Source organism: Zonotrichia albicollis, chromosome 3, assembly GCF_047830755.1.
Source record: "Zonotrichia albicollis isolate bZonAlb1 chromosome 3, bZonAlb1.hap1, whole genome shotgun sequence".
In the NCBI taxonomy this organism is placed as follows: Eukaryota; Metazoa; Chordata; class Aves; order Passeriformes; family Passerellidae; genus Zonotrichia; species Zonotrichia albicollis.
In genome coordinates this window covers 10,733,807-10,757,653 of record NC_133821.1, presented here as the reverse complement: position 1 = coordinate 10,757,653, position 23,847 = coordinate 10,733,807, and the positions used below count along the sequence as shown (strand labels likewise).

General features: G+C 48.8%; 1 protein-coding gene across 9 annotated transcripts in view; it reads right to left on the bottom strand.

The window, feature by feature from the left end:
* Positions 1–3,858: 3,858 nt before the first annotated feature.
* The window catches only part of BCL11A (BCL11 transcription factor A), a 73,809-nt gene continuing 53,820 nt past the window's right edge, over positions 3,859–23,847 (bottom strand). For 4 of the 9 annotated variants that reach the window (XM_074536650.1, XM_074536654.1, XM_074536653.1 and 1 more), the window contains one exon: positions 12,416–17,177. In XM_074536650.1, the coding sequence (XP_074392751.1) occupies positions 15,172–17,177 (2,006 nt within the window). In that variant the 3' untranslated portion in view covers positions 12,416–15,171. Of the gene's footprint in view, positions 8,048–12,415; positions 17,178–23,847 lie in introns of those variants that run through there. The other 5 variants (XM_074536657.1, XM_026793257.2, XM_074536652.1 and 2 more) reach the window with 5 other exon arrangements.

Sequence of the window (23,847 nt, the reverse complement as noted above, 5' to 3'; positions counted from 1 at the left end):
AATATAATATAATATAATATAATATAATATAATATAATATAATATAATATAATATAATATAATATAATATAATATATATTATATAATATATAATATATAATATAGATTACATATTATAGATTGCATATTATATAATATATTATATATATTTATTACATATAATAAACATATAATAAATATGTTATATATATTGATATAATTTATTATCTTGATATAATATATTAATAAATATTTATTTTCTATAATGTGTAAAATATATTTTATATATAATAAATATATGCAATATATTGATATAATATATCTATATATATATTTATTTTATTGTTGGGATATTTATCCTTTGACTTCCCACAAAGTTCGCTTTGGAAGCCACAAGTGAAAGTCTGGTCCCGGTGATTTTTTGGCCACATGGTGCTCCAGGTGCTCCTGTGCAGATTCAGGAGGAGGTGGGGGGAAAACACCCCTGAAACAGCTCTTTCTGTAGGTCTGTGGATCGTGCTATGCCCTGCTCCATCAGGAAAGGTTCGTCTGGTGTTGTTTTTTAGAGAGGTTTTTAATGGGTGTTTAATACCTGAGCCCCCTCAGCATGCCTGGCCAGCAAAGCCCCATACATATTCCCAGGCTAACTAACCTATGGCCCCATGCTGCTGCCCACATGGACCACTAGCCCTGTTAGCTGCTGAATTTATGATTCTTAAACAAAAGGAAAAGGTACACAGGATTTATTTTCTTTCTTTAAAAAAAAATCCCTCAAAGCAAGGAGCGTTTTACTCTGGGCACAGTGCCTGCCACAGGCATTGCCCAGCACTGCTTTATGGTCCTTGCTGGCTGGGGGCACCAGTGCTGCTTTAAAAAGCAGCAATATTCCTTGCAAACAGGGGTTTGGAAAGAAGAATTTGATTGTCAGAAGGAGGGATAAGGAGGCAGCCTTGGGATGAGAAGTTTCTGAGCACGGCAGAGACCCTGTGCAGGCTCAGCTGCTGGGGACCAGCTGCACACCAGGGTTTTCCCCAGCACATTGAGAACCCGGTTATTCCATGGCCTGAGCCCCAGGCAGCAGCTGAGGTGGGGGAGCAGAGCCTGACCCCAAAGTCAGGCTGCAGAGCCCCCATCCCATCCCATCCCATCCCATCCCATCCCATCCCATCCCATCCCATCCCATCCCATCCCACTTTCACTCCCAGAACTGGAGAGATGCTCTACAGTGCCACAAAATATATAAAATCCCCAGGTTTCAAATGAATGCATTTACCTGGTCTGGCTGTTTTGCTCAGCCTCTGACCTCTGCACATTATATAGGAGAGCAGTGCAATGCCCCTCTGAAAAGCAATCTGCCAGGGTAGGGGTCCTTGTTTTATTTTCTACATTTGGAAGGACAATTCCAGGCTCTGGATGGCTCTGGGGGCTGAACCAGCTCTTTTGTCTTGGAGGGTGTGAAGTGATGGTATCACATTTTCTGTGCTTTTCCTGACATTCCAACTCTAAAGCTGGATGGAGTACTTGGTGTATCTCTTTTTTATTTGTCCCAGCTGTCCCCACCTTGCACGTCAAGTCCTTCTCCTGGCTCGAGGCTTTAACCTCCAGCATGTGACAAACAGCAAGGACAGGGCCAAGGGCAGCAATTGCACCATCTTCCAACCTCAGAGGGGAGGGAAAAGAATAAAATAACTTTTAAAAGCTCCAGGAAGCAAGAAATGGCCAGGAAAACCCAGCTAGGCAGATAGGGTTAACCCTCAAATCACTCCCATTGTGAAAATAGCCACAAGCAAAGCACCCAAAGCCTCGAGGTCCCTCTGGCACTGAGAGTTTGCTGTGACAGCAGCGCTGGTGGCAGCGTCCTGGCAGCCCAGGAGGAGGTGCCAGGCCCAGGGCAGGCAGAGAAACCCAGAACACAGAAAAAAGGGTCAGAGCTGCACAGGGAGCCAGCCCGCTGCTCTGGAGATGGAACCCTAAAACACACCCAGGGCAGGCCCTGACCCTTTTTACCCCACTGAAACCCCACTGCAGTGCTGCAGGCCTGCACCAGGAGCTCCCCATCCCAACCCAGAGTGAACAGACCCTGTTTTACCCCACTGAAACCCCACTGCAGAGCTGCAGGCCTGCACCAGGAGCTCCTCATCCCAACCCAGAGTGAACACATCTCCTGCTGCCGCCCTCAGCACCAGCTCCTTCCTCCCACACCCTCAGCACCCTCAGCTCTCCTTCATGGCCTCACTGACTTTCTCCTTTTTTTATTTTAAGTGCACAGCACAAAAAACCACACACAGGCCAACTTCAGAGATTCCCACTAGAAAAATTAAATACTCATAATGCTTTTTTAAAGTGAATTGGGCCCCTTAATTTGCATCTTATAATAAGGATGTTATCGTACTGGTTTATGGCTCAGCTCTTTAGTTTCTATCTCTCAGGGGCTAGATTTCCCCTCATGAGTTCAATAGATGGCTGTGAACTAATGTATTTTTTAAAAGGCTTTTCTTCTGTATTAACATTACAACCTTTATGAGTGAAAGGTTTTCCTTGCCCGGGCATGGGGTGTGTTGGGGTTCCAGAGGATGCTGCAGCCTGGGTTAATCCTGGGCAGGGGCTGGGAGCCTTGCTCACCTCCCCACACCCAGCCCAGCTCTCCAGCGTGCTCCAGCTCTTACACTTGGCTTAATTATGAAACATTGTCACTCGAATATTAAAATAATGTTTAATACACAGAAGGGAATAAGCCAGTCTGGAAAAATGCATAATTTCCCTGCACCTGCCCTTGCTCCTCGCATGCAATGAGCTCTGCTCTTTTCCTTCCTCTCTCCTGACTACAGTGCTGGGAATGCACTTCCAAAAAGCATTTGGAAGCCAGGGAGGCTTTCCCCATCCCTGCACCTTGCAGGGGTGCCCATCCATCCATCCATCCATCCATCCATCCATCCATCCATCCATCCTCTGCTCCCGTCGCCCCAGGAGCCGGAGCAGGGCCAGGGGGATCTGTCCTTCTGTCCTTCTGTCCTTCTGTCCTTCCGTGGCCTCCCAGCCCCGCCTCTGAGCAGCAGCACCCGGGTCTCAGGGAGAGGGAAAGCAGCCAGGACTTGCCCGAATCCCAGGGGACGTTTTGGAACTTGCCCGAATCCTGCCCCGGGGCGGATGCTCGGCATTCCCAAACAGCTCTGGGAGCGCTGGAACACGAGAGTGCCAGCCCCTGCTTTAATGTACCCCGGGATCATTCATCACCTCCACACCTTGTTTTATATTGCCAGGCTCTGCTTTAAATAAGCTTTTTATTTTTTTCCTTTTTCCCCTCCCCTTTAATCACTACAGCTGCAGAAGGTGCAGGGGAGAGAGGGAAAAAAGTAAGGAAAACAGCTAAAGGGGGATTTCAGGCAACAAAAAAACAAAAAAAAGCCAACTGGAGCAGCCAGGTGCAGAGCAGCTCCCAAAGGGATGTTCCTCCCCAAAGCCTCCACATGGAAAAGCCAAAGCCCAGGAGAGCGTGCCAGGCAGGGAGCAAGGAGCAGGTCTGTTGGAAGGAGAACATGAAAAATAAGCTTTATCCATATAGTGGAATTAGGGGCACAGGGGGTTTTGGGGATGCCCACCAGTGGGGGATTTCATGGACACAAGCCATGGAGCAAGGGCTCCAGAGGCCACCCTCTGCCAAGGGGACCCTGCACCTCTGGGGTCACCCCTATCAGCTCCATGGGGTTGGGCTGCTCCATCCAAACCTCCTCACTGAGGAAAAGCTCCTGCCCAAGCCTTTGGGGGTTCAACTGAGCCACAGAGTGCAGGGGGAGGAGGAGAGGCCCAAAGGTGCCACTTTCTCCGTGCCACTTAATCCAGGATGCTGCAAAGCATGCAAATAACTTGAAAGGCAGTAGCCCTGTTTTATCAATAGCAAGTATTTATTAGCCTCCTTGATTTACAGTACGTTTCTGAAAGCCATCAGTCCATCACATTCTTCAGCACAGGGGCTGAGGTGTTTTTCTTGGTCAACACAATATGGAATATAGACCCGAGTATGAGAAGCCAAACACAACCTTCATTTTGCATGCACAAATCCCGCCCACGGGGGCCCGCCAGGGAGTCCTGAATAGCCCTTAGACACATGCAGACATTGGGGGGAGCTTCTGTACATCACCACTGGGAGCCCAGAGGGTCATGGAAAGGGCCAGGGAAGAGCCACTGGGGATGGACCGAGCTCGGGAAGCGGCGCAGCGCACACACCCCGGGCACAGGAAAGGTGGGAATGCACCAAAGGTGGGAATGCACCAAATGGGTTTTGTCAGGAGAAACCACCTGCCCATCGTCCCCCTCCGTGCAGAATGTGGTGCTCACCCAGCACAGGCACCTCCACCCAGCTGCTGCCATGCCCAGGGCCAGGATTTGCCCCCGCTCCCGCCCTCGGAGCCGGCGTTCCCGGGATTGCACCATACTCACTACAGGAGGCCAGCAGGAGAAATGGAACCGGGGCCCCCTGGTCCTGCCATCTGAACCTCATCACTGCTAAAGATGCAATAAAATCATGGCAACAACCAGCAAGCCTCCACCAGATGTGTAACTCTATCCAGGGAGATTAAGGAGGAAGGGCCATGTTGGGGGTTTGGGAGTTTCATTCTGTCCCTGTTCTGCAACTCCACCTTGCCTTGGGAATAGCTGATTGTTGGGACCCCTGCAGAAGAGGAACACTAAAAGGATGATTTTTGGGGGAGAGAACTGGGATGGAGGGGCAATGTTTGACCTGCAGCAGGTACAGCACACAGTGGAATGATGGAGCCTGGAATGGGAGAGCTGGGTGAGAGGAGAAGCAGAGCAGAAGGAAATGAGGCACCACTCCTGTTTTTGGGGGCTGGGGGGTCCAGCTCACTCCCCAGTGAGACTCTTCAGTGGGGTCAGGTAAAACCACAGTAGGTCCTTCCCCCCTCACTGCCAAAATTCCACAGGTAAAGGCTCACCCCAGGCCTCACCAGCACCCAGGCAGCTCAAACACACACAGGAAAGGAGATGCAAACCCAAAGGAAAGGCTAAAGATGCTAAAATACCCCAAGGAGGATGGAGCTTCCCTGCACCTTCCCCCAGAGCTCTCAGCTGTGCTGTCACCCACCGACACCACGGTGCTGCTTGAACACAGTCACGCAGTGGGACCCAACACAAATCTGGAAAAAACCACAAGGAGCTTGGCAGTTTTGCTTGGAAACTCACTCACAAAATCTGTTTTCAGATCCCTGCTGGGGAGAGATCTTGCATCCCATAAAAGTCCACAGCCCAGATGCACCACGAATCCAAAACATACATTATTTTGAAAGCAAAATTTAAGCTAGACTTCACAAAAGGCTTGACCTTTGCTGCATTTTAGTGTCAGGAAAAGTGTGCTTAGAAATCAAACACAGCATAGGCACATCATCTCCAAGCCTGAAAGCTGCTTTTTAAACCCAAACCCTCAAAGTTAAGCCAGGTGATTCCCAGGAATCTTGTTCATCTCATCCCCCAGGACTGGGAAGAACATTAATCTTTTCTTTACTAAGAACCCCAAAACTTTATGAGCTTTGTTTTCTTAATAAAGGCCAACGACACCTTATTTCCAATTTGGATGTGCAGACCAGCACCTGGAGAATATGCCAAAATACAAAATCCCTGGGAATATTGCCCCTCTAACAACTTCCCAGCCCTCCCCTCACAGCAAACCTTGGACTCCTGTTAATTGGCAGAAGCTCATTAAGCTGCTGGTGATCCCAAGCCAGACACAGCAAGGGGACTCAGCCAAGCTCTGCTCAGACAAAAGGAGGGCCCTGATGACACCCTGAATTAAACACACAGCCCCCCAGGTCACCCAGGGCAGTGGAAATCCTTTGGGATCTCCACCAGCCGCGGTGCTGAGGCTGTGCTGGGGCTCTGCAGGAGCCACAGCAGGGTCTGGAGCAGGAGAAGGGGCAGGAGCAGGAGCCCCATGGCTCACAGGGGGCTCTCAGCACAGACATGGCACCCGTTAAGGCAACACGAATTCTGAAGGTGTTTCAAAGCCCTAAGAGTTGGGGGAGAGTTTTTAACAACTGTATTAAAAAATAGACATTTTAAAGACTGTTTGACTACATCTTCAGCATTTCGGGTATCGCTTCTGTGCTTGGCAGAACACTCTCAGCCACCCCCACTTTGTTATTTCTGGGAGAAGCCCTTGCCCTCACACTGCGTGCTGGAGACACAAGCCACAGCCAGAGGAGGCAGATCCCATCACTTGTTCCACTAGGCAGAGCAGCAAAAGCACAACCAGCTTTTGCACTCACAATCAATCAGGTGCTTAATCCAACAGGACTCACCCTTGCAAGGCTCAAAACCCCCCTAGGAGCAGACCCAGAGGTGGTAGCACAGGCTGGGTTAGGAAGAAACTTTAAAAACGTCCCCTCATGGTAAAAAAAGAGCTGAGGCTGTGCGTAGATTTTTGGGTAGTTTGCCCTCAAGGACCAGATCACCTCAGGAGAAGCAGCAATAGCTCCCTTTGTGTCCATCCCTTCAGGCTTCCAGAGTGGCACCCCTCAGAGATGCTCCTGCTGCCCACCCCAGGCAGATTTTAAGGTACTCAAGTGTCTGTGTTTGTGCTGTGCCCAGGGCACCAGGAGGAAATCACAGCCTGGGGTTTTAAACAACAAACAGAAGAGCAACACTGTCCAGGGAAAGGCAACACCGTTTTCCCTAGGGCTGTTCCACCAGCAGAGTCACCCAGGTGAGGGTCTCACTCAGGATGTAAGCAAGGGATGAAGGGATGAACAGAACAGGAGTGGGGCTGGGTTAATGCCCAAAGCCAAGCAATCCTCTGGCCCTTTCCCCACGGCTCCATCCCGCTGATCCCAGCCAGCCTCTCCACTTGCTGCTCCTTTCACCAAATAAGGCCCATCCCCACCACCCAGCACGGGCATCAGCAGCTACAGCCTGTCAGTCCATCAGAGCCAGCACAAAGCTCTCACATAACCCATCTTCTGCTCAGCACAGAGCCTGGGCCCCCAACAGGACACTCCTTGGTGGTGCTCAGCGCCGAGCAAGGGACACAAAGCCTGGGAAACACCAGGACAACCTGGCAGCAGCAGCTGCCCCAGCTCAGGACAGGCTCTGCATCCCTGCTCTGACTCTCAGCATGGCCGTCACCCTTCCCAAACCTGTGCTGGCCTCGCTTCTCCTCGAGCAGACACCACAGAGCCCATGCAACACCACAGCTGGAATTCACCAAGGAAACCCCCCCTTCGGCATCACCAAAAGCCAGAGGTGGCTCAGCAGCACTCAGAGTGCCCAGCCCTAAGCCCAGCTCCTGGCCTAGCTCTGTGGGAAAGGTCTGTCCTGTCCACCAGGGCCAGGCAGCCCCCAGTGGCAGCACCATCACCAGTGAAAACCCAGCACTCGCTCTTCTGCAGCAGCCGGTACGGGAACACAGAGTCACACCAGCCGTCTGGCCCTTGTTAGCATTAAAAATTAAAGACAGAGCAAACAAAACCTAAAGCTCCAACATTTATTATGGCAATTTCCCACCCACCCACAGACCTACACTGTGTTTTGCTTTATTTTTAATTCATCACATCAGATGTGCCTCCCGAGGAATGGCACGTTGCGGGGATAACCAAGAGGCTGAGTTGTCCACGAGAGCAAGACAGTCTTTTCCATGGGGAAAGGAGCCAGTCGGAGCCATCATTAAGCCCTTGACCTTGGTGGGTGGGGTTTTTTTCATTTGTTTGTTTTTAGAAAATGAAAAAAAAAAAACAGTGAACAAAAAGAAACCCCCAAAAAACCGAGAAACCCAGCCCCAAAGAAGTGTTGTACTCTATTACAAAATATAAATACGATAGTCTTGCAGGCAGGAGGAGCCCGGGGAGCTGCTGTCGGCGGGTGACTCCTCAGGCTCTCCCGGGATGGATGGAGGGATGGATGAGCCACAGGACAGAGGCACCTCCGCACGCCCAGACGCCACCAGCCGCTCGCCCCAGCTTCACCTCCTCTCAGAATTTAAGTGCTCTGGAACTTCCATCCGAAAACTGCCAGACATCCGGGGCTCCCTGGGCGCCGCGCCAGCTGGGGGGGTACGCCGAACCTACAGAGAGCATGGGACAGAGGAGAGAACAGCTGTGACATGGCCCACAGTGCGAGTCATCCCCTCACCCTACTTCTGTCTGTCCCTTTTCTGTCTCTAACATCTGGGACACCCAGCTGCCACAGAGGGACACGGCAGCACGGAGCCCTTGCTCTCTCAGGCCATGCTCCCGCATCCGGCATCCTCGGCACCACAGGGATCATTTAGGAGGAAAAACTTCTGGGCTTTACTGGGCCGGGACCAAGCCAGCCTGTCTTGCAAACCTCCTCCTAGTCCTTGCCAAGCCCTCGTGGGCTTCCCCCAGGTGCTGAAGGCCCTGCTGAAGCCATTGGGACTGGTAACACGGCACACGGCGGGTGGATCACCGAGGGCTTTTCCCAGCTCCCAGCACGTGGATATCACACGGCAGCAAAGCTCCAGCTGCACTGCCCCAGCCCACACCCAGCAAAGCATGGCAGGGGCACCGGAAAGCAGCCATTCCCAGCAGCCATTCCCAGCTCCAGGCTGGTCACCCAGCACTGCCCTACCCACACGACAGGCTGAGGGCTACACCGTGGTAAGGCCGGCACATCGTCAACACACTCCGCAAAATCCACCTCGGCCACCCAATGGGGAGCTGCTTTCCGTGGAATTTACTTCGTTCATACTTAAAAGAGTGGTTAAAAGGCTACTACACGTGAGCTGCCATCAGGACTCAGTAACCAAGTCCTTCCTAGGCCAGCTCCTCAGTGGGTATTAACTGGAATGTCTCCTCTGAAGTCAGGAGCACCGTGCCCGGTTTCCCTCCAAGGAGGGATAGCTGCTGCTCCTGTCTGAGCCCAAGTTTCCAGGCTAATGTTAAAGCTGGCTGGGACTTCCAAGGCAGCCAAGAGCAGCACAGCCATCCCAGCCACTAGCACGCCACCACCAATGCAAAGCTTAAGTCCTGCTGAGGGGCACAAAACCTTGGGGTTCTTTCCCCCACGCCTCCTGGCCCTCCTGCATCCCTGTGGCTCGTTGGAAAGCAGCAGCCGAGCATCTGGGCTCGAGGAGCAGCATCTCTTCAGCAGCTCTGGCAAAGAGCCCTCCCGGCAGTATCACTCTCTCCTAGTCAATACTACAATTTGTCCATGCATCCGCCAGAAGTGAGTTTCAACCTTTATTGGAGGGAAAAAGAGAAGGAGGGGTCTAAGAGAGCAGCTGGTATCATTTTTCTGTTGGGTACAAACTCTGGGCTTAGATAAACCCCAAAACTGTATCTCATCAGATACGCCACAGCCTCCTGAATGTCAAGCAAAGACATGGTATCGCTTATTCCTGTATTATCTCAGCCCTTGGAAACAGAGTAATATGAAACATCTGTAGCCTAAATTCTGGATACTGTTTCAGCACCTTCATTACAAAAATCATTCCATTTGGAGGAGATTAGACACTAAAGGGTCCATGCCATAAACCCACGGTCCCCCTCAAAACAGAGCTTGAGATTTTAATGATAGATGCTGTTGCCCAACTATCACTCATTCCTAGAGACACCTTTTTGCACAGAAACAGGGAAGGTTCTGGGTAGCTCAGATCATGCGTGCACGGGATGCCAAAGCAGCTCGAGAGCTCGTGGTGGGGCCTGGCACATCCACACCCCAACCCAACAAACTCCAGTGGGTTCATCACACCCCTGACTTACTGCCCTGGCAGGAAAACGCCACATCCATGCACTCCTGCTTTGGTGTGGGGTGCCAGGCCATTGCCACTCACGCCAGCCTCTGCTCAGACAACTCCTCCTACAGCGGGAGCTGCTTCTCCCACCGCTCCTTCCTGCACACCACTGCCCCTGCCCTGTGCACCACACGGCACCCACCGGGCTCCTTCCTCTCTGGGAAACCTGGAAAATTCAGCTCTGGGAGACCTGGGAATCACATGCTCCACAGAGAAGTCAATAGTTTGCTTTCCACTGTAGCAGCACAGGTCTGCCTAGCGATGCCTGCCTATGTGCTTCCATATGAGATTACTCCATAAGTAAAACACAGTGTAGGGAAAGGCAGTGGGACAACGACCACCATAGGACAAACCCAGGGTACAGCACCCGCTCCACAACACATCCAGGCTATGCTCAACCCCGGGCACAGCTAACCCCAGTCCTCTAGGAAACACCTCCACCGTGGCCTCACAACAACCAGCCATAACAACAGGGACAGAGAGGGAGAGACTGGACTCTGTACAGGTATTTCCCGGCACAGCATCATCAAGGCAGCTGCAAAGCACATCCCTGCGGGCACTGCCCCTGCAGGGAACAGCCCGTGTCCATGCCTGCCACCTCGAGCTCCCCTGCAGGGCTGGGACTGTGCCTCCCCTCTGCCAGGGATCCCTCTGGCACCACTGCAGCCCCAGCCAGTGGGTACCACCCTGCAGAAGGGGACAGCAGCTCGGGGGGCACTGCCGGCACCTTTCCAGCCCTCCCGCACTCCCATCCCAATAGCCCAGACAACAAAACCTTCCCTCCTCCTCTTCCAGGACTAAAACATTCTTTACTACACTCTTTTCAAAACTGTCTTAGAAAAAGAATATATTTTTCTTTTTTAGATAGGTATTTCTGTCTTTTTTTAAAATTCCAAACCTCCCCCTTCAGAAGGCGCCGGGCAAAATACAGGCAACAAATGATGCCATCACAAGAAGACAACAGAACAACTGGAAGGTTTTACAGAAATCAAAAAAAAGGAAAAGAAAAAAATAGTATTAAATCCATTACACTAGGAACAGCAAGAGACAATATCACAGCGGTATGTGCTTTAATAAAGTAAAGAGATGCTGCAACATGCAGTATTTGTCAAACTGACAACATATACAGACCCCTAAGGGGGGACAGGGGGGACCTGAACTCTGGATTTTAGAGACAATGCACAGAAACCTGCAATTCCCACCAGAAAGCCAAGAAAAAAATCAAAGCCCAGGGAGAAAAGCAGGGAGCTCCCAGCTCCAGCTTGGGAGTGGGGCTGGGAGCTTTGGGCTGGGCTCGGTGCGACCCCAGAGACCTCGGCCCCCCAGAGAAATCAGCCCACAGGTGCCAGGGGCGACTTCACCCCGTCCCCAAAAGCAGCAGGGGACGGGGCAGCCCTGGGGGCTGCAGAGCTGTGGTTTGCTCACCTCTCGTGGCACAATCTGCCCCACGGGCAGGTCCCTGCTGCAGAGCGGGTGAAGGCCGGGGTGCCGCAGGGCTATCGCGGTGAGGGCTCACAGTCACTCCTGATCTAGAGGGGGACATCCCAAAGCTACGTGTCCAGACTGCAAACACCTTCCACTGGTGGGCAGTGACCTCCTTAGCCCAAAAATCCCCTTGCTGGGCACAGGGGCTGGTCTAGGTAAGGCCAAGCTGGGCGGTGGGCGCTGGAGCGGGGCCCCCAAAGGCGCCTGCGCGGGGCCTTCCCCTAGAGCCTGCTGCTGGAGCCACCTACAGCGTGTGTCAAATGAGGACACCAGAAGCTGACACTGTGTACTTTAAGGTTTTTTTTTTATTTTTTCAATAAAGGGACAAAATGGGTGTATGAACAGGATAATGCAGACAACTGCCAAAAAAACACAGACAGTGGTTTTTCCAATAGAACTTAACAAAGACCAGAAACAAATACAATAAAAAGCCAGGTTGTAATGACCTTTGGTCATCCAAATAATAAAAAAAAAAAAAAAATTAAAAAAAATTTTAAAAAAACTCCCCCCCCCCAAAAAAACCCCAAAGAAAAATAAAAGATCAAATTAAGTGCCTCTGTTTTGAACAGAGCACATAAGCAATAATAAATAGTGACTCCCATAGTAAAAGATAAAATTTCAAGTTACGACAAACAGCTTTCATTACAGGAATAGAAAAGGCCAATAACAAAATATTCTGCATTGCCATTTACAAAAAAGTATTGACTCAAGCGGGCTTTCTCTTTAATATGCTTTGCATATGAAATTCTTTCCAATCTAAATATAAAGCACCATTTAGTTTTTGGCAATGAAAAAAACTGCAAAACGGTTTTTTCTTTTCTTTTTTTTTTTTCCTTTTTTTTTTAGCTTTTTTTTTCTTTCTTTTCTTTTCTTTTCTTTTCTTTCTTTTCTTTCTTTTACTGCATATGAAGTTAAGATGCTGGAATGTCGGGTGATAGAAGGAAAGGGACATAAAGCACACTACATAACAAACCAACGTTATTAGCTTGCAGTACTGCATACAGTATGGCAGCAGGAAAAAAGAACGAAAAAAGATATGTACACCCCTCTGTGACGGCCAGCAGCGTGACATCGGAACAGGTTTCCCCCAAAGGGCCATTATATGGCCTCGGATCTGTACAATGTCACACCTTTTTTGTCTTTTTTCTTTTTTTTGAAACATACAAATAATTTGCACTATATTATCCTGCCAAATTAAAAAAATATACTGTGGCAGCCTGTGGTTTTTTTTTTTTCCACTACCAAAAAAGGTACATCGATACCTTTTGAGAGAACAAGCAACAGTTAAAAATACAAGCTTCAATATAAATACTATAGTGCCTACACTAGATGAACATTTAATTCAAATACCATTCTAGAAATACAGAAAAAAGAGACCATAAATGTGTTTTAGCATAGGAATCAACATGAGTGTGCATTTTCCTATATTTAAGTACTATATAATCTTAAAACCTTTCCCCAATGCATGTTTTTATACAACCTGAAGAGCTGTGTATATCCAAGGCATAGAATTTCCACTACCATTTTAAAATGAGTAACAAGTCTTGTACACCACCAAGACAATGAACCCTAAAATACAGTTTCCCCCTAAACATAATGAAGTGTTGTGGTTTTTTTTTTCTTTTTCTTCCTTAAAAAAATTTTCTTAACATTTATATTTAAAAAAAGGTTTTGTGGTGTTTTTTTTTTTTAAATCCTTTTCTTTTTGTACAAAAAAAAAAAAAATCCTTGCACTGTAGGAGTGAAAGCAATCATTCATTTTATGTGAGTGTAGAGTCTGTTTCCATTCACAGCGCTGTAATGTCGCGTCCGAGAAGATAAGCTCATTAGTCAAGTAAATGGCTGGCAAAGTTTGTGGGGTTTTGTGGGTTTGTTTGTTTGTTTTTTTTATGCTCATCAAATGTGTGTTGAATTTTCATTTTTTTAATTTTTTTTTTCTTTTCGGCTTTCTTGCAACTTTTCCCTTAAAAGTATAGACCTGTAAACTGGGAAAATTGTACAGTGCACTTAATTGTCCTATCTGAGCAGTCTTATTTTATACTCAACCTCTGTACCTTTGATTAAAGAAAAGATACAGACATCACAGGCAGAGTCAAGTGCTATTTGAACACCAACCAGGGCGGGCGCTAGCTTAGGAATAAAACAAGGAATCCTCTTCCACGTCAACACAAATAGCACACAGAGGATGGGAAAAAAAAAATGAAGGACAACTTTTAGGGAGCACAAACAGATACTGCTACTCTTTTGCTTTTTTTCTTTCTTTTTTTTTTTTTTTTAATTTCCTGTTACTTCTTCCAAAGCATCACATTAAAGGCAAGTCTTATAAGAGTTCATAGTTAATCACCACTGCGTCGATATTAGCTTATACACCTGTTCTAGTTTTAAATGGCAAACAGTACCACATTGTGCTAATAAATCACAATTTATTTATTGTTTTGCTCCTCTATCTGTTACACTCGGTAAAATATTATTGCCAGTCTTTATTTTATTTTTTATATGGTATACACGAGGTCTTAAAGTTTATAATTTGATTGTCAGCTTGACAACCAAGTGGCTCCGGATTTATTTGTTTTGGTGCCAGAATCAATAAAAGATATTATTAAAAGTAAATATCTTCATAAAACGGATTTCCTTTATTGTGTGTTTAATGGTGTTGAAGGGCCTCTGCGTGTTTCACATTCTATTTAATCATGGATGGGGAGGGGGAACAAAAGTTTGGGGCAGGGCGGGCGGGGGGCAGGTTCTACATCTCGTTTTAAGCTCTCTCCACGAGCCAAGCAGGGCTTTAGACTGGTAGGATCAGTTTTAAAAAAAATAACTGTAATAATAATAATAATTAATAATAACAATAAAAGGCAGAGGAGAATGATGATTAACTAGGACTGAGTGGGCCATGTCTTTCTCTTCCTTAGTTTCCTCTTCCCTCTTCGTTCCTAGGTGGCCGGCGGTGTGAGGGGCACGAGGCGGCTCCAGCGCGGCCCAGCTGGTGACGAGCAGAAAGGAGCCACTGCCATCGGCCGTGGCTGACCCAAGGCACTCGGATTACTTATTATTATTATCATCATTATTATTATCATTAGTATTATTATTTTTGTGGGTGGGTGTGTTTGAAATCAAAAGCTAAGAGAGAAATCTACCTCTTCCTGACTGGTGGCGGTCGGTTATTCCCAATTAAAGGCCGTTTTTAGTGCTCCCGAGGGGAACTCTGTCTCCAATCGTGGGTTTATTGGTTTAAGACAGCGATCTAGGCTAACACAACGCTTCTTCGGTGCTATCGGTCCTGTCCGCAGAGGGTCACCCACAGCGAGCTTTCCTTTGCACGTCACAAAACAAAACTGTACATGATATGTATTACAGGATGTATGCAGCATGGTCGGTTTTGTTTGCTCTCGGGTTTGGTTTTGTTTCACTTTTCTTTTTTTTGTTTTTTTTTTCCTCCTGCTCCTCCTCTCCTCTTTTTTTCTCTTTTCCTCTTTTTTTTTTTTTCTTTTCCTTTTTTTTTTTTTTCCCAAACGGAATTGGAAACAGCGACGTGTTTGCTCAGCAACTAATCAGGGACAATTTAAAAACAGCCATAACATACCATACATGCTGTCTAATCCAAAAATTAAAAAAGAAAAAGAAATTAAAAAAATAAAACCAACCAAAATAAAAAACAACCCAAAAAAAAAAAAAACCCAACATACACAACATGTAAATTATTGCACAAGAGAAAGGCTCAAAGTTTGCGTAAAATGCAATAGTATTGCCCCGATACAGATCATGCATTCAAACGGTGAGAACAAAAAGAAAATAAACAGGGTGTGCTGGTGACAAGCACTTTCCAAATATCCTTAGCTTCCATGACTTCCATCACAAGGGACTAGAAAATCTCTACGGGGATGCAGGGCGGGGGGTGGGGTGGGGGGGGGTGGTGTGGATGGGGGTGGGGGGGTACGAATATACCTCTATTCAGTTTTTATCTCGTTATTCAAGACTCGATCACTGTGCCATTTTTTCATGTGTTTCTCCAGGGTACTGTACACGCTAAAAGGCATCTTACAAATCTCGCATTTGTAAACGTCCTTTCCCACCTGCCCGTGTGTTTTCATGTGCCGGGTGAGCTTGCTACTCTGGGCGCAGGCGTAGTTGCAAAGCTCACACTTATACGGCCTCTCGCCCGTGTGGCTCCGTCTGTGGACGGTGAGATTACTACAGTTCTTGAAGACCTTCCCACAGTACTCACAAGTGTCGCTGCGTCTGCCCTCTTTTGAGCTGGGCCTGCCAGGGCCCGGGCCACTAATATGGGGGGTGCTCCCTCCGCTTCCCGTGCCGCTGCGGCCTGAGATCCCTCCGTCCAGCTCGCCCGGCGGCGTGGAGAAGCGCAGGCTGCCGTTCTCCGAGGAGTGCTCGGAGGAGGAGGCGAAGGGCGATTGTCGGGAGTCGCCGAAGCTGAGGAAGGGGTCCTTCAGCTGCCGGGAGGCGGCGTAGCCCGCCAGCCACTGGGAGTAAACGTTCTCGGTGTTGGGCATGGCGGCGGCCGGCAGGTCGAACTCCTTCTCCAGCTTGATGCGTTTGGAGAAGGGGCTCAGGGAGCTGGGGCTACCCAGCAGCAGCTTTTTGGACAGGCCTCCCGAGGCAGACTCCCCCGGGGAGCAGCCCCGGCCGTTGACGGCCCCCTCGTCGATGCGGTCGGACTCGCCGGCCACCGAGTCTTCGTCGCAAGTGTCCCTGTGCACCTCAGGCTCGGGGAGGTGGCCCCGCTTGTGTTTCTCCCCCAGGACCTGGTGGAAGGCCTCGCTGAAGTGCTGCATGGAGCTCAAGACCATGCCCTGCATGACGTCCGGCATCGCCCGGCCCTCCTCGCCAGCCCGCGAGTTGTTCTCGTGGTGACGGGCCGCCTCCAGGCTCATCCCGAAGCCATAGTCCGGCCTGTCGCTCTCGTTCAAGTCCTCCTCCTCTTCCTCCTCCTCCTCCTCCTCTTCCTCCTCCTCCTCCTCCTCTTCCTCATCCCCGTTCTCAGGGATCATGTTGGGGTCGTTCTCGCTCTTGAACTTGGCCACCACGGACTTGAGGGCGCTGCTGGCGCTGCCCACCAGGTCGCTGGTGCCCGGCTCAGGGGAGCTGGCGGTGGAGAGCCCGTCGTCCGACTTCACCGTCATGGGGGAGGACTTGTGCATGTGGGTCTTCATGTGGCGCTTCAGCTTGCTGGCCTGTGTGCAGGCGTGGTCGCAGAGGTTGCACTTGTAGGGCTTCTCCCCCGTGTGGCTCCGGCGGTGCACCACCAGGTTGCTCTGAAACTTGAAGGTCTTCCCACAGAACTCGCAGGACTTGGACTTCATGGGGGGCTGGGAGGGAGGAGGAGCAGACTGCAGAGGAGGGAGGGGCGGCGTGGCCAGGAACGGGGGCTTGCTGCCGGGCTGAAAGGGCTGCAGCAACCTTTGCATAGGGCTGGGCCGGCTTGGGGACAAGGGTGGGCTGGAGGTGTTGCCGGCCAGCTCCCGCAGCCTCCGGGAGAAATCCATAGCGGGGGGCTCCATCGCCATGGGGTTCAGTCGCAGCACCCTGTCAAAGGCACTAGGGTGATGGGTGGCCAGAGCCATTTCTTCCGCACCCAGGCGCTCAATGCGATGCGGATCCAAATGGTGCCTCGGGGGAGGGCTAAAGAGGGGCGGCGTGGGTGGGAAACGCCCTTCTCCCAGCCCCGACGCCTCCCTCGAGACCGAGCCGGGTATTCTGAGCAGGTTAAAAGGGTTATTGTCTGCAATGTGAATCCCGTGGAGAGGTGGCTGGGAAGGGCACTCTGCACCTAGTCCTGTTGGGATACCAACCCGTGGCGTCAGGGGGCTGCCGTGCTCGCTTTCTAGGTAGATCCGTAAGCCGTGTGTGTTCTGTGCGTGCTGCAAGAGGAACCAGGCGCTGTTGAAAGGCTGTTTACAAGTCGTACACGTGTAGCTGCTGGGCTCATCTTTACCTGCAAAATAACACAACAAGCAGCGTCAATCTCCGGCCGTCCAGCGGCGGGCGAGCGCTCGCCTCCCCGCCTAACCTCCTCTCCTCCTCTGGGACGCTCAGCTGGGAGCTGGGCAAGGGACATCCCAGCCCAGGGACAGGCAGGGGACATGAATGGGAAGAGGTGAGGGGCACCCACAGCAAGCACATCCACCTCCTCCCACCACGCCCAGCTCTGGGCTCAAAACCGAACCACAGAATAAAACAGGCCAAGAAAGGCAAGAGATGGTAAAGTCAATCAACACCAGCTCCAACTCAGTTGACTGAGGCTATAGGCACTTAGAGTATTCATAAATAAATATGTAAATAAATATATAAATAAATACAAAATAAAGAAATTCCTTTCTGAAAAGCACTCCACACAGATCAGTTCAAAGCATCACAACTGCCAGCAAACTGGGCATCCAGCACGTTTTTAGTCTCCTCCTTATTTCGAGGCTAACAATGTGTACAAAATTTAGAATCAACTTCTGCTCCTTAGCAGAGATTCACCTCTGGGGCAAGGAAAGAAATAAAAATAAAAAGGGAAGGGGGGAGGAAAAAAAAAAAATCGAGCACAGGACAGGGAAAGGAGAAGACGGAGAGAGCGGCAGCTCCGCCAGGGAAAGAGCTGGAGGCCGGCCAGGAGGCCTGGCCGAGCGCCCTGCCGGAGCCGCATTATTTCTCTCGCGCTGAAAAGAAGCTGAGGATGGTAAATGCCACTTTGGCAAGTAGTGAGCTAACTCTATTTCATGATAATTTATTTTTGGAGATAACACGGACATTATAAAAGAGCAACCAACTAATAAATAACTAAACAAAAAGCCGGCTAATAATGACAGCAGAAAGCAGCCCCTTCTAATATACGGCAAAACAAGGGGGATGAATAACTTTTTGAGGGCCGCCCGTGAGGGAAGAGCGGCGTGAGATATGGTGAAGGTGAGGGTGCCTTTATTGATTACTGGGATTTTGCAAATAATTCACTTCCACCCCCATATGGATGCTTTTTGCTAAATGCCGGTAAACCGAAGCTGGAGCTAAGAGAAGGATATAAATTCATTTCCAGCCTTGTTCAGCACTTCTCACGGAGCTCTTGTTTAGTGATATTTTGGCAAATAAAAATAACGTTGAGGTTAGCTGAGAGATAAACCAGGAGCCTTCCAAGGGCATCAGAACTTGGGGTGGTACTGGCCTTCATCACATATTCCTGCCCTGACTCAACATTTACATCCCAAGGAATCTGCTCCTTAGGCATCTCTCTTGGGTAAACAGGCTGCACTGACAGTTTCCCTCAATAAATTTCCCCTACTTGCCTAATGCAAAGAAAAGGAAGATTTAAAAAAACCAAATAAGGTGAATTAGGAAAGGGAACATCACTTTATGTGCACCCATCTTTTTTCCCATCTCACAGGGAGGAGGGGAGGAAAGTGTCATATGCGAGCATTTTCCTCCTCAGTGATCTGGGGATACAGGACAGAACCAGGCATCTTTAAGGTCCCTTTCAACCCAAACCATTCCGTGATCCTGAGATCCAGCACTGGCTGTACTGCTCCATCCCAGCTTCCCTCCCTGCCTCCCGGCTCTGCCGCTATTCCACGTTTGGCCTGAGAAGCTGAATCAGGCAAGCAAAGAGCCTCAATCATCTGCAGCAGGCATTTAACACTTTAATCACTTTAAAAGCCCTTGGAATAATATTTAATGTTTCATTCTGAAGCCTGCACTGGAATAAAATGCACTGTTGTGTTTAGTATGTGCCAGGCATGTGAGCACAGATAAATAGTTAAATCTGCTGAAATTAGAGTGAAATTCAATTGGACTTTCACATTCCTGTGCTCATTTGTGAGCTTGGGGGGAGAATAAAAATTATCTTGCTTCATTGTATTGAAGGGGATGTTTTTAACACCACGGTAGGAGCTAACAACGAAACACTACCTTGCCTCTCTACCTTATGGATCAGGTCAGAGAAAATAGCATTTTATCTTATAATGAGGATACAACATCGAGCGTTTGCTACCACATTTTAGTATTCCCATCAACTAGATATTCTAGATCATAAGGGCAGCTCGTGTAATCATAATGTCAATGAGAAGGGCTGTTACGACTGAGACTAAAGATTACATGGAAAAAGCTGCTTTGAAACTGGTAATTATTACCAGTCCACTAATAGCAAATGATGCATTACAGTTTCACCGTATAATCTGTATTTCACTCAGCTCCTGCCAGTGCGGCCTTATTATATTACAGTGCTCACAAATTCTAAATTCCTAAGCTACAGTCATCAATAAATGTGTTACTTGCCATAATTTGCAAAATTACTTTGTTCATAACATCTTCGACTGTTATAAAGACTGGAATTGATTTCCTGCGTGGCAAAATTAGGGCTACATTGACTTAGTGGAGTGTAAAATGTAAGATTATTCTTCATGTGCTTGCCTGAAAAACAAGTTTTCAATTCACTGTCCGTGTTTGGTAATCAAGATAATAATTTACATTTTAAATCATGTTTATGTACAAAATTTCCCTAAATAACCCACCATTTTCAAGGGAGGCAAAAAAAACAAGGGAGCGAAACAGTTAAAATCCACCAGCCATTTGTCTCCACCTCCTGCTCTGAAGAGACATGATTTCTAATTTGTCTATTAGTGCTTGATTAATTATGAAGGCTATTGACTGACCATATCACCACCTAGAGATACGTTCCAGTCTGATGCAGCCTTGCCAAACTGCAAAAATTATGGCACTAATCCACAGCAACAAGACGGGTCCTTAGACCGCCGCGGCAATCCCCGGGCTGGGAAGGGACTCGCCCTCCCTCGCTGCCATCCCACCACCACCATGGGCTTTTTGGGGCACCATCTGGGTCCCCTCAAGAGTCAGACCCAAAGGCCATGTGCACGGATGTCTCCTTCCTCTGTGGGCCAGGCCCTGAGTCCACAGCGTCTTCCCAGCTAACACATCTGGGCATGACCACGGGCAAGCGAGGCGGGTCTCACCACAGGGAGATGCAGGAGCTGCTGCTGGCCAAGGACAGAGCTCTTTGTGCCTCACCATCCACCAGGACAATGTGATGGAGCTTGTCATGCATTGTGATGCCACTGGGGCTTTCAGCTGATTTCCAGCAGTCAGGAGTCACTGCTGAACCAGCCCTTGGCCACCAGCAGCAGGGCTGGAGCTCACATCCTTGGCTACCTCTCAGTTCAGGAATCTGAGGCTGAAAGGGACCCCCAGCTGTCACCCTCTGACCCTCCCTGCGGTGCATGTCAGTGTGACCAACAGAAGGTCTTTCAGTAAAGCACAACTCCCTCCAGCCCTGCAAAGCACAGGGCAGAGCACAAAACCCCAGTGCGATCTACTCAAACCAGCCCAGCAGACAGGGAGAGCACCCACTGCTTCCCACCACAGTCACAGAGGGACACTGGGATCCACCTGAACTTCTCTAGCTCTAACCTCTACCTGTTCTCTTTGTATTTTGAGTTCTTTTGTGGTTGAAACACTGAAAAGCTCTTGGTGCACAATGGCCTCCTCACACACACCACGGTGTTCTTTGTGAAATTGAGGCACACTTCAAAATCCAGATGCTTATCTGTCCTGAGCCACCCACCCCTCCACTACCCATATTCATTTCTAATCACCAACAAAGCACTAAGCACCACTGAGGTCCCCACCAGCACCTGCTGGGCTCCCCAGCCAAAGCCCCCTGTCCCCCAGTGTGCTGGCCAGCCCTGCATCACCATCACCTGTGCCAGCAGAACCACCCAGGGCTCTGCTCTGTCTTCCCATAAGCAATGTCACAGTGCAGTCTATTTCATCCACATTTATCAACCAAAGTTGTCATCTAGAAGAATGAAATTAGGTTTATTTGACAAGATCCATATTCCATAAATCTAGACTGAGAGGCACAAATTATATTTCTATCCTTTAATTCTTTATCAATTGAATCTTATGTTGGTTCTTCTGTTATTTTGCCCAGAAGAGATAAGCAAAGTGTTGCCAAGTCTCCCACTTTACCCTGACCAGCTCTTGACAGCATTTTCCCAGTTCATAAGCTTTCTTAAAACCAGCATCACAGGTTAACTTCTCAGGGTTCCTTGGGTGCAACTTTTCAGGGCCTTTTTATTTGAAAATACTTCTCTCCTTGAAGGAGAAATTTGTTATTTCTGCTCATATCCTCCCTGGCTACCAATGAGCTAGGAAAAAATATCATCACCCACCTTATGATACAGAAACGTAACACGGCCACTCTCCAAGTCTACAGCAGAAATATTTAACAAAAATTTCTACTTTACTGCTTCTTCCATTTATCCCTTCCTTCTTCTCCACGATCCTGAGAAGCTCCCTCTCTCCTCCTCTCCCCACTGGTGCCAGGCTCAAGCTTTCCTCAGCCTCTCCAGCTCTCCTGATCCGTTCTCTACCCGCCATGGTTTCTCACTGCCATTGATTCCTATCCATTTTCCATTTTTTTTAATTGTCGTATATTGATTTTTCTAATATCTAATTGCTGTTCTCATCTCACCACTGAAGCGAGTGAAGTGGGTTTTGGACTGGGGCCAAAGTTGCCCTCTCCTTCCTGGACAGCTCATCAACTCTTTACAAATAGCTTCCAATTACCATTCGCATTTTTGTGTGTACATTTTCCTCCCAGTCAATTTTACTGCTCATTTTCTTCCTACTTTGGAAATTACCCCTGTAGGAGAATTACATGGGGATACCATGACCCAAATACAGAACTGGGGCCAAGATGACACCTGACTGGCCTCACTCACTGAGGCATCAACCACCATTACATTTTTATTCCTTCCCTACATCCCGCATGGCAAAAGACCAGTGATGAGGCACAGCATTTCACTACAGTACAAATGTCCAGTGTTTCTCAAGTTATTGGCTCAAAAAAGCCCAAAAAAGGCAGCAGAACAGCTCTTGCCTGCCATGCCCCCAGAAGAAGTGACTTAACCAGTGACACACGAGTGACAGATTTAGCTTCTGATCCGCAAAATGTTAACAAATGAGCGGGATGGATATTGGCATTTGAGTGCCTTTAAGGGCAGTTGGCACAATTACTCAGTAAAATATGAAGAGATGGCTGCTTTCAGCATTAAGGGGCTTTTTTTACATTAAGGAAAAGCTGGTGCTTCTGTGCTGTGCTCACAGATACACCCGGCACGCTCCGAGAGTCCGAGCCAGAGCAAGCCAACACCTCCAGGCACAATAGAGCTGGCTCAGAGCAGGAACCACAGCCATCCCCACAGCCACCAGCAGCAAAGCCAGACAAGATGCTGGGGAGAAGACCAGCTGGGAGGAGAAGCTGTCAGCTAGATGCCACTGCTGGGAGGGAAAAAAAAAAAAATGAAAAAAGCCTTTCTGGAGCTAGGCATGCAAGTTTAGGCACTGCCAAGTGAGTAATGGAATAATCTGCATGTGTGTGCCAATGTGCTTTGGAAGAGCTTCCTTAGTTTCTCAAAAGTCAGGGCTGGATCCAGGAAAGCTGCTCGCTGGACACACTGGGTGCCCACGGCACAGGATGCTGTGTGGGGAAGGAGCCCCTGCTTTAGGGGCAGGATATTAAACACAAGGTGTGCTCTGCAGGAGCTGCACACAAACACGGAGCATTAGACGCACCCCAGTTTTCCCAGTGTTTTCCCAAACAAACCATCAGCAGGGGCTGTGCCCATGCCAATGGTGGGTGCAAGAATTCCATTCACAGCGGCAGATTTGCTCCCTCAGAGAAATCCCCGTGCCAGAGGAATTTCCAAGCAGACCTGGATGTGGCCCTGGCTCTCTGGCCAGCCCCTGTTCTCCACAGCATCCCTCCCTGGTGGCTCTGCTCCTGTGTTCTCCCTGACCTTCCCAAGACACCTGCAAAGCCAAGGATATCTGCACCCCAGGGCACATAAACACCTTCCTCTATCCAATAGCAAGGACAGAAGTTAAAGCATCCCCCTCTCTTCTGCTCGCCACCAAACAATCGTGGGAGGAACAGCCCGAGCCAAACCCAGGAACTTCTTTATTCAGCTTTAATGTCAACTGACTGCTTGATTTTTGGACTGATAAATTCGGAGTTGTTATGGTATTTAAAGGGGGGGAAGGAAAAAAAAATTGAGTTAATTGTTACCACTTGTACTTGATTCAGTTCTCCATCTGGCTTGTCAAATATCTCTTCTTTTTTTTTTTCCCTCCTCTCTCTCTCATTTGGAAATCCACACTGCTGAATTTCCTTTCAACTGCAAGCTCCTGAGGTGAAACAGTTGGGACAGAGGAAGGGAGATAAGCGGGTCCTGCTCCATTCCTGCAGCAGCCACTTCTCCCTCAGTGAGGAAGAGCTGCTCTGGCATGACTCACCTTTTCCTGGTGGTACCGGCTCACAAGGGAAGCTGCAACAACTGTCCAAACGTATTTTTTCCTTCTTGCACTAATTCCTCCTCCTGATCCTCTGGATTGCAAAAGGCCCATGATTAACCTGGTCTGTCATTAACCAGTCCCAAGCAGCTGCTGGCACTGGGAGCATCAGCACTGTCACTGCTGCTCTCATAATACCTGGATAACACTAAATAACAGCAGGAGCTGCAGTTGTGTACAACAGGGTACTACCTCTCTAACCTTTTCGCTTTATCATGAGAGGAACCAGATTCAGAAACACTGAAAGAGGAGAATATCCC